The sequence below is a fragment of the Lynx canadensis genome, chromosome B4 (genome assembly GCF_007474595.2).
Source record: "Lynx canadensis isolate LIC74 chromosome B4, mLynCan4.pri.v2, whole genome shotgun sequence".
Classification (NCBI taxonomy): domain Eukaryota; kingdom Metazoa; phylum Chordata; class Mammalia; order Carnivora; family Felidae; genus Lynx; species Lynx canadensis.
Window position 1 is genome coordinate 81,949,699 of NC_044309.1, and position 11,244 is coordinate 81,960,942.

Here is an 11,244-nt window from a genome sequence, read left to right on the forward strand (position 1 = left end):
AATACTAGGTAGAAGTAGTAACAATAACAGTAACAAATCAGTGGCTGATATTTCTGCAGACAGAGAAAGGAAGGGAAAGAGCCTTCTAAGAGTAACAACAAATAAAATCATAGCAGTGGAAAACTCACAGTATGCTGAGAACAGTTAGGAAAGAGCATTTATTAATAAGTATCTACATTGCAATAAGAACTTTACATACATTACCTTATTGAATCTAGACAATGGGTAGGTATTACCATCTCTAGCTGAGGTCAAGAGTCTTCAAGAAGTTAAATATATGTCCAAGACCACAAATGCACAATACTATTCCACCTTATACTACATAGTCCAGTTTCACTGGGAGTTATAAGCAGAGACCTAGTATGTGGTGATACTATACTGAAAAGTAGTTTGTGCTCATATTAAAGAGTAGTATCTAAGCTAATGGTACATATGTGAATTTCACAGTCAATTCCAAAAAGAGAGTAGCAGCTACCATTGTGTGCCTCCTTAATGCTCAGGACAGGGCTGTGTTTATATACATGACTTATTTCACTTTCATAACTCCATGAAGGATTATTCTAGTTTTAATAAAGTTTATTTATTTATTCTGAAAGAGAGAGAGAAAGGGAGAGAATCCCAAGCAGGTTCCATGCTGTCATCACAGAGCCCGGTGTGGGGCTTGAACTCACAAACTGTGAGATCATGACCTGAGCTGAAACCAAGAGTCATATGCTTAACTGACTGAGCCACACAGGTGCCCCTGGATTATTCTAGTTTTAGAGATGATGAGAAATTTAATAGCCTGCCCAAAGTTACAAAGTCAGCAAACTGCAGAATTCAAACCCAGGCTGTAGGTTTGTTCCAAAGGTTGTGCATTTTACACTTATTGCATACTGTGTTATAAACAAACAAAAAATACAAAAAAGGCCAACCATACTAATAAAGAAAATATAAATATAAAATATAATTTTCATCTGTCAAAGTAGTAAAATTTTTGGAGATGATAATAGCAATGCAGTCAAAGATGTGGTTAAACCAGCATAGTCATATATTATTGGTCATAGAAGTCTTTAGAAAGCAATTTGGCTTAACATAGCAAGATAATATAAGGTAATCCTATCTTTTACCAGCATTTCCCAAAGCTTTTGTTATACAAGACACTTCTGGAAAACACTTCCATAAGATAGTAACAAGAGTTACCCCAAAAAATTGTTAAATAAGTGGGCAATTCTGGGTTAAACATAGAAAAAAAGGGGGGGACCCGGGTGGCTCAGTTGGTTAAGCATCAACTCTTGATCTCAGCTCAGGTCACGATCCCACAGCTCATGGGATTGAGCTGTCAGGCTCTGTGCTGACAGCAAAGAACCTGCTTGGGATTTTCTTCCTCTCTCTGTCCCTCCTCCCCTGCTTGTGCTCTCCCTCTCTCTCTTAGAAAGAAAGAAAGAAAAAAAGAAAAAGAAAAGAAAAGAAAAGAAAAGAAAAGAAAAGAAAAGAAAGAAAGAAAGAAAGAAAGAAAGAAAGAAAGAAAGAAAGAAAGAAAGAAAAGGAAAAGAAAGAGGAAGGGAGGGAGGGAAGAAGGAAGGAAGGAAGGAAGGAAGGAAGTATGAAGGAGGAAGGATAGGCAATACAGACCGAAGAAGCAAAGCCCGCAAGAAAGAAGAAAGGGAAAGAAAAAATTTGTTCTTATTGGCAGGACTTAAATGAGGAGTTAATGTGTTCTTATTCGTGTGAGTATCCACAATGGGAATGTGATCCACAGTATTTCCCAAATTTATTTGACCAAAGGAACCTTATTTTTATTTTGTTATTTTGTGTTTACTTATTTTGCAGTACATCTCACAAGACTACTAAGCATTCTGAGAATCATATTTTGGGAAACAGCCATTTGGTATGATCCCAATTATGTAAAAATATAGATATGCTACATATGTACACAGACAGAAAAACTAAAAAGAAGTGTAACTGTAGTTATCTTTGGGTTCTGGAATTTCCAAACATGCATGTGACTTCTATTTTATACTACTTACAAAAACATTTTCCAAGTTAGCTACAATCAACATGAATTAATAAATAAATAAATGTTTGAACCCCCCCCAACCCAGTAATTCTACTTCTGGGAACTCAATCCTAAGAAAATGACCTAAATGCAGGCAAAAATTTATGCACAAAAATGTTCATGGAGTTCTTGTAACAAAAATTCTGGAAACAATCTAAAAGCCCAGTAACAGAGGCACCTGGGTGGCTCAGTCAGTTGAGTGTCTGACTCGTGGCTTCGGCTGAGGTCATGATCTCACAGTTTGTGAGTTCAAGTCCCGCATAAGGCTCTGTGATGACAGCACAGAGCCTGCTTAGGATTCTCCTTCTCCGTCTCCCTCTCCCTCTCTCTCTCTGTCTCTCTCTGCCCCTCCCCCACTCTCTCAAAATAAATAAATAAACTTAAAAAAATTAAAAAATAAAAGTCCACTGGCAGATGAAACATGAGAGGGTACATGCCCAAACAGTAAAACTCTGCCAATATTTTTAAAAATATTTAGAGTTTTTAATAACAAGAAAAAATATTTATGTCATAAGGTTAAATGAATAGGCAAAATGTAGGTGTATATACCATCAAATTCAAAAACGTTTTAAAAATGTACAGAAAAAATAAAGATCAGAAAGATATGTGCCAAAGTAAACAGTAGACTCTGGGTGGATGAATTATATTGAGCAAATATTACATAAGTAAATCTATACTTAAGGAACAGTACTCTGGCAACAGTGTGCCAAATGAACTGGAACAGAGAGAGACTGCAGACAGGACAAGTATTTAGGAGGTCACAGCAATATTTGCAGGATAAAGGAAAATGGAATTTGATCAGGCATGCAGAATGACCCAAGTACTATGCTTGATATTTTGCATTTATCTCTTCTAATCCATATAATAATCCTTACATAACAGTAATTATTACAGAACTATTTGCCAGGCACTTTCTATGTGCCAAACATATACATTATTTCATTTAAATTTTAATTTTCTCAATAATCCTATGTTGTAGGAGTCATTACTCCGAATTTATTGATGAGAAAACGAAGGCTTAGTTTCCCAAGTCTTAAAATTCCCAAGGCCTGGGGTACCTGAGTGGCTCAGTTGGTTAAGTGTCAGACTTCCACCCAGGTCATGATCTCACACTTCGTGAGTTCGAGCTCCACATTGGGCTCTCTGCTCTCAGGGCAGAGTCTGCTTCAAATCCTCAGTCCCTCTCTCTCTGCCTCTCCCCACCCCCTCTCTCTTTTTCTCTCTCTCAAAATAAATAAACTCAGTTGGTTAAGTGTCAGACTTCCACCCAGGTCATGATCTCACACTTCGTGAGTTCGAGCTCCACATTGGGCTCTCTGCTCTCAGGGCAGAGTCTGCTTCAAATCCTCAGTCCCTCTCTCTCTGCCTCTCCCCACCCCCTCTCTCTTTTTCTCTCTCTCAAAATAAATAAACTCAAAAACAAATAGATATACAAATAAATAAAATACCTTCTTTACAAAAAAAATTGCCAGGGCACCTGGGTGGCTCAGTCGGTTAAGTGTCCGACTTCGGCTCAGGTCATGATCTTGTGGTCCGTGAATTCGAGCCCCACATCAGGCTCTGTACTGACAGCTCAGAGCCTGGAGCCCACTTCGGATTCTGTGTCTCCCTCTCTCTCAAAAATAATAAACATTAAAAAAAAAAAATTCCCCAAGGCCATATACCTAACAAGTACTGAAGATGAGATAAGGATAATAGCAGTAGGAATAGAACGATATTTTGACAATTGGTATGTGGTGGAGGATGGGGAACAAGAGAGGAATAAAAGATGATACCACAAATATAACAATATCTAGTGCTCGCATCTTGGTTTCTTGAGACTATTCTTCAGTAACAGGAACAAGGGCTCCTTGGAGAAATGTCTGATTCTAGGACTGGGATAGGAAAGATAAAAGATGAGCCTGGAGCATATTCTAGACACAAGAAAGTAAAGAAGAGCTAAAAACAAAAACAAAAACAAAAACCTACACTGGTGGGGGTATGTCAAAGGGACACAGAGCCAACTAAAAGAGCTCCCAATGTCCAAAGCTGGAACATTCAGAGCAATAAAATAAATAGTATTAGATTATAACCCAAAGTCCATATTGATATAAGTAAATGATTGCATAAATGGAGAAGAGACAAATCTGCAGAAATATTCCAAATAACATATGTAAATACTCCATCCTTAAGGAAGGAAACGTAAGTATAGGCTGTGAATAGACACTTTCTTCTAAAGACTATAGTATGGAAAAGAGAAGGAAAAAAGGATAACTTTATACTGGAGAAAGCTTACAAATACGACTTCAGCCAGATGACCACAATCATGGTCAATATCAACAGTAAAAACATTATGATATTGTACCCTTGATATGATGAAAATGTCACTTTTCCTCTGTGATTGTCCCCAAAAAACACATAACCCCAATCTAATCATGAGAAAAACATCAGATAAATTCCAATAGAGAGGCATCCTATAAAATACTTGATTAGCACTCCTCAAAATTCCTCATCAAAAACAATGAAAATCTGAGAAACTATCACAGCTAATGGGAGCTTAAGGAGACATGAGAACTAAAAGTAATAGGGTACCCAGGATGGGATCTTGGAACAGAAAAAAAAAAAAAAATTAGGTAAAAACTAAGGAAATCTGGGACACCTGGCTGGCTCAATGGGAAGAGCATGCAACTCTTGATCTCAGAGCTGCTAAGTTTGAGACCTATGTTGGGTGTAGAAATTACTTAAAAATAAAATCTTGGGGCGCTTGGCTAGCTCAGTCGATTAAGCATCTGACTCTTGACTTCAGCTCAGGTCATGATCTCACTGTCCTGAGATTGAACCCCGCATCAGGCTCCGTGCTGAGCACGGAGCCTGCTTCATATTCTCTCCTTTTCCTTCTGCCCCTCTCCCCAGCTCACGCTCTAAAAATAAATAGGGACACCTGGGTGACTCAGTCGGTTAGGTGTCTGACTCTTGATTTCAGCTCAGGTCAGATCTCACGGTTTGTTGGATAGAGCCTTGTGTTGAACTCTGCGCTGACAGAGTGAAGCCAGCTTGGGATCATCTCTCTCCCTCTCTGCCCCTCCCCTGCTTGCACACACTATGTGTGCACACATGTGTGTGCACACGGGTGCACTCTCTCTCTCTCAAAATAAACATTTTTTTTAAATAAGAAAAATAAAAACAAAGGGGCGCCTGGGTGGCTCAGTCGGTTGAGCGTCTGACTTTGGCTCAGGTCATGATCTCCCCGTTTGTGAGTTCAAGCCCCGTGTCGGGCTCTGTGCTCAGAGCCTGGAGCGTGCTTCAAAGTCTGTGTCTCCTCCTCTCTCTGCCCCTCCCATGCTCATGCTCTCTGTCTCTCAATAATAAAGAAACGTTAAAAATTTTTTGAAAAATAAATAAAAATAATTTTTAAATAAAATGAAATCTTTAAAATATAAGGAAATCTGAATGATGTATGGACTTTAGTCAATAATAATGGCATCAATGTTGGTTCATTAACTGCAATAATGGTACCATACTAATGTAAGATGTTAATAATAAGGGAAACTGAATATATGGGAATTGTCTATCATTTTCTCAAGTTTTCTATAAATCTAAAATTGTTCTAAAAAATAAAGTCTATTTAAAATTAAAAAGAGATGGTACAAAAAATTGATCTTGGGTTGGCTAAGGATGCCATTAACAAAATAAGGAAAAAATGATATTGATTTTGGGCAGATTGAATTTAAGGTGTGACAGTATATTCAAGAATAAAAGTTATTCACCAATCTATTAGAAAAGGGAAATAGCAACTAAGGAGAGAGGTTGGTGCTAGAAACAAAACTGTAAAAAGCTAAAGGACAAATAAGAGTGAGAAAATGAAAACAGTATGGGTACACCTAATATTCAAGAAATCGGGCTGTGAACAGGAAAGAAACAAATGCTAGGCCTTGACTTTTCCATGAAATAGAAAGTGAAGACATCTGCTACAAGAGGGGGGAATTAAAAGGGAGGTCACAGAGTGCTGGAAAAGGTTGGGGAAAAGCCATGGTAGAATGTAAGCAAACCAAGAAAAAAGAATTTGAGAGAAGCCATGATCTTGGCAGAAGTTAACACTAAGTTATATTACACTGAATGTACAGGTTTTGCACTTTTTCACTAGCCATGTGCTGTGGGTGGTCTAGACACAGAAGCCAAAAAAATAGGTGATGAGTATGATTCAAGATAACAGAAGTGCTTGCCAAATACAGAAGATCAAAATGAATGAAGCAAACAATGAAGATAGTATCAAAGTGGCTGGTCACTAAGGTCTAGCAGAGCAGCATCAAAGATAGTCATGAAGGTACTGGTAGACTCAATGAAATGGGAAAAGTTAAGAACCTCAGAAGGGCAAAAAGTGGAATCTGTGGATGGGAAGGAGTGAAAAAGGTAACTAGTAAGGAGGCTAAAGTGGTAAGAGCACCTGAAGGGGAAGTAGCGTAATAGGTCCAGGTTGTAGTGATCTGATGTGTAGCTACTTTAAAAATACAAAGGAAAGTCAACTGTCTTGTGCTGAACTATAAGATCAGTATTTCAAAGATGCTGGAGACACTGAGAATAAGAGCAAGAAACAGTGGAGAAAAAAGTATGATGCAATAGGTCTGGGTCCTTGTGGGCAATAAATGATGGCCCTGAAGTTTTAGAGACAATGCTCTAACTGCATGACAATACCTTCACAGAGATTAGAGTGACGGTGGTAGGTCAATGATCTGGAAGTAGTAGGGGAAAGAAAAAAAGCAGTGTGATTCCTTCTCTTCTACATAGTCACAGAGAACAGAAGATACGTGTTTAAAGAAAATCGTTAAGAAGAAAGAAAAGTGTACTGGACGATGAGCAATATTTTCGAAGCACATATTAAAGGAGCTGGTAGAAGAAGGACCTACTGAATACAGAAGTTCTGTGTACCACTTTGAAATGTGAGGCTGAGGAGAAGTAGCAGAGAGACCTGGCTTGCCATAGGATACCATAGGAGAGGTGGACTGAGATGTAAGGAACATGGAAAGCAGCAAAGCAACAAATAAAGGGCACATTTTTAAAACAGACTGTATGTACCAACCACAGTATACACAGTGTCACTTCTACAGAAGACTACACATACACAGTGAAGGCTACAAAAAACATTAACACCTTGCCTTGCACAGCATTTTATAAATTGCTTGCACATACGCTATCTTATTTAATGGTCACTAGGTAGATATCACTATGCCCATGTTTCTACAGATGAGGAAATAAGGATGGGACAAAACCAAAATGAAAATATTCACTCTGTTTTCAACACATAAACCTCCATACACAGTGGACACTTCATCTCAATCAGCCAGGCTGGAAATTCTTCTCTAGGCAGAATTTATAGTGGGTTCTATGAACTTGTCAGAGGGCTTGAGAGGCCATTAGACACCTCTTGTTTGCCTTCTTCCACCTCAGATCCCTCAACTTTTATCACCATCACCACCAGAAAAGTACAGAAAGGTGGTGCCATCAAAAAGAAAACTCAAGTTTAAAGTTATACTAGGTTACTGTTCCATTCACACCTCTGAACCTCAGTAACCCAACAATGAAGATGTGGGAGAGAATGGAAAAAGCATTATGCAGGAAGTCTACACAAAAGCAATGAGGAAGTCTTCAACAGATACAGCTTCAAGAATAGGAATTAAAATGGGGCTGGGGTAGGGCAGAAGGCAGGTACCGCTGAAAGATGGGGGAGGGGAACAGGAGAAAAGCAGGAATTGGAGGGAACTGAGAGTGTAAGAGCTCCCAAGCCTGGAGAAGCCAAAAGAGATACGAGATCTCCAGCTGCTGAAGAAAAGGTAAGGGCCTGTGAGGGTCCTGGAGCAGGAACCTGCACTGGAGGACCCCAGGGCTTGGGTGACCGGAAGCGGAGACCCCCAAACACGAGACCAGAAGGGGGCGCAGGTGACACCCCATAGGAGAGAATGAATGGGGAAGGCGGTCCGGAGGGCGGGGCAAAGGAGGGGCCCCGGGATGGGCGGGGCACAGACCCCTTTCCAAGTCCGAACCCCTGCCCCGAGAGCCCGGGGAGAAGCGGCTCCGCGCCTCCCGCACTCACCGCCGGTCTCGTCAGTTACATAGGGAGTCGCCATCTTGAAAACGCAAACCACTTCCGGCGTGAGCGGGCTGGGGTCCCGCCCCCCTCCCCACCGGAAGTGGAGTCCTGATCGTAGCCAGCCACCATTTTAGTCTTAAAGGGAGAGTACACCGTTTCGTGGACGGAGAAGGAGGAAGAGAGTAGAAGCTAAAGACTTTCATAAAATAAAAGCCGCAGACTCTAGTACTGCCACTGAATCCAATATTGGGCGTCTGCTCCGTGTAAAACAGTCCTTTGGGCACCGAGAGAAGTTCTGGGGCACGGCTCCTCTCCGTCCAGGACCTTCGAGGGAAAAGGGGGCAAGGCCCACCTGCACCCCGAAAGTGGGGCTGATAAATGAGTTAGAGTATTCAGGCCCTAGCCTGCACCCAGGTCCCAGAGCGGCTTCGGGACATGGGGCGGCCAAACTCCGGTAACGCACCAATCTTGTCAGGGACGAATGGAAGACCCCCAACTGACCCTCTCTTAGAAGGTGGAGAGGTCGAAATCGCGTGTCGATTGCCCTCGGCTACCCAGCTCAACCCTCGGGTCAGATCCGCGAAAGGGGCGTGCAAGGCAGGGGGTGCTGCTGTCCGGTCACCTGTCCCCGCAGCCTAAGGGCTGCCGGCGAATTCCACGACCGAGGAGGCGGCGGGCCGGGTTGGGCGGGCAGCCCTGGCTGGCCCTGCCCCTGGGGCGGCCCGGAGGATTCGGGCGGCGAAAAGACGGTGGCCCAAGTTTGCTCTGGCCTTCGACCCCGGGAGCCTCCTTAGGCTGGGCCCCAGGGTCGGAGGGCAGGGTGAAGGCTTCTGGGCGGAGCCAGTTAATATTCTAATTAACCTCGTGTAGGTCTGGGCACTGAGGATCCAAAGCCCCGGGCAACTCGCCAATGGTCCGGGCTTGTACGGTCACTCCCTTTGCAGTCCTGCCCTGCCCCTTGCCTCCCTACTCTTTAGATGTACCCAAATGTTTTCCCTCCCCCGCTCTTTGCAGCAGCCGTTGATCCTCGAGGGCTAAATCCTGCTAAACTCGTTTCCCCTGCAGCCTGGGAGGGACCGACCGCAGGTTCCTCTCCTCAGGTGTTGGCTCTGCCCTCTCCACGCTGCTCTTTCCTTATGGACTCTTTTACCTTCCTCCAAATCCCCCATTTTGGTTTAGGTTCATGTCCAACCGTACCTCTGGAACCCGTAGAGAGGGGCAAATATTACGATCTCCAACACTAGGCTGTGTGCCTACTTAAAAAACAAAAAAGGTGAGAAAAGGAAAAAAAAAGTGAGAGCAATGACGGACTAGGAACTTCCTAAAGGGTTGATATGAAACTTTTGAAGTTTTCTCAGGTCTCAGCTTGTCTTTTAGTCTATGTTCCACCTTCCTGACTTCCACCAGAGGCCCAACTCAGAAGGTCTCAAAGAGACTCCTTTAAAAATTGATTTGCATTCAGTACACAACATTGCAGGTGTTGTAACGCTGCCATCCTTAACCCCTGCTCTCTTTCAACAATTGTGCTTCAGCCTCACAGGATCAGCATCCTGTCCTTAGCCTTGTTACTAATGATTATTAGAGGTGAGAATGTGGGAGGAAGCCTTTAAAAACTAGAGGGATGTATTGGTCTTGACTACCTGAGAACTAGAACTAGTAGTAGTAGGCTGCTCAATGAATGGAATCCTAAAGTGGCCCCAGTTGACTACCCAGCACAACCCCCCCCCCCCAACCCCCACCATGCCCCCTGATGTCTTGCCTCAGCTCTGGGGTTGACAGGAAGTGAAACTCAGTTGTCTGCCCGGCAAACCTGCCTAGGACCCAGCCCTGGGCCCCGGATGTGCCCCCCCCCCCACACACATACACATACACCCTGAGAAGGAAGAGGAGAAAGAAGAGCCTGGGGAGAACAAAGCTGTTGTTTTTTCCTTTTCCTTTGTTCATTGCGGTTTCTTTCTTTCTGATTTTTATGATGTGGTTGGTTAAAGAAATGAGCACCTGGAACAGTAGGCATTATACGCCTCCTCCTTAGAAGTTTCTGGGCCTTTCTTCCCCTCCCATCCCCACCAATAACTGACGAGGTATGTATGATGGAGTAGAGATCCTAAAGAAGACACAAAGAAGCCTAGAGTATGACTGGTTTCACTTTATTCCTTATTAGAGATCACCCTATGCTCCACTTTGAAGTCTCAAAAAAAAAGAGGTCTTTAGAGGAACAATTTAACTTCAAGCAAGGACATAACTGAGGATGATGGAATGAAAAACACAGGTCATATGTAGGATGGTATCACTGCTAGTGATATTTGCAAGGAAAGCTGAGTGCCTTAGGCTTGGTATCATTCCAGAATTTCTAGATGAAGGGTCCAGGAGCAGAAAACTGGAAAAGGTAGTATGGGACTTGTGCTTTCTTATATTGTTTGTTTATGATGGCTTAGAGTCATAAGGCTTTACACACACACACACACACACACACACACACACACACACCCAAGCTACTCATTGGTGCAGTCCTTAAGCTGGGCTGTGTCTTTGGCTGTCCTACAGAACTAAGTACAGGACCTGGTGCATAATGGGCCTTCAAAAGTGCTCTTGACTCCTTATGACTAAAGAGGTCGTATAAGAAGGGGAGATAGGGGTGCTTGGCTGCCTCAGTGGGTGGAGCATGCAACATTTGGTCTTGGGGTTGTAAATTCAAGTCCCACATTGGGTGTGGAGATTAGTTAAAAATAAAATATTGAAAAAAAGGGGGGGTGGATAAAGGATGGGGAGTGGCAGGGCCCTTGTCTTTTTAAGACTGGGAGACAGGAGCAGAGAGACAGACTTTCTCCAATCCCTTTCATCTCCCTCAGATTTTCAGATGCAACAGTACTCCCAAACCCTATTACTCAGCAGCTATATTTCTGATAAAAATGGAGGACTCTCTTCCAACAAGCCTGTCTGGAAACAAGCAAGAACTGCTTAGATCCCTCTGTTTCCACTAGAGGGCCTCATGTATTCATTCCTTCTCCTCTCCAACCCCCACCAAAAGTATGTACATACTGTGTGTGTGTGTGTGTGTGTGTGTGTGTGTGTGTGCGCGCGCGCGCGCACATACACAACATATATACACCACACACGCACAGGCTTCCAGTCAGAGCTTTCC

General features: G+C 42.8%; 1 protein-coding gene across 1 annotated transcript in view; it reads right to left on the reverse strand.

The window, feature by feature from the left end:
* The window catches only part of PYM1 (PYM homolog 1, exon junction complex associated factor), an 18,869-nt gene extending 10,280 nt beyond the window's left edge, over positions 1-8,589 (reverse strand). The window contains exon 1 of the mRNA XM_030322867.1: positions 8,106-8,589. Coding sequence (XP_030178727.1) covers positions 8,106-8,139 — 34 coding nt within the window. The 5' untranslated portion in view covers positions 8,140-8,589. The remainder of the gene's footprint in view (positions 1-8,105) is intronic.
* Positions 8,590-11,244: the final 2,655 nt, after the last annotated feature.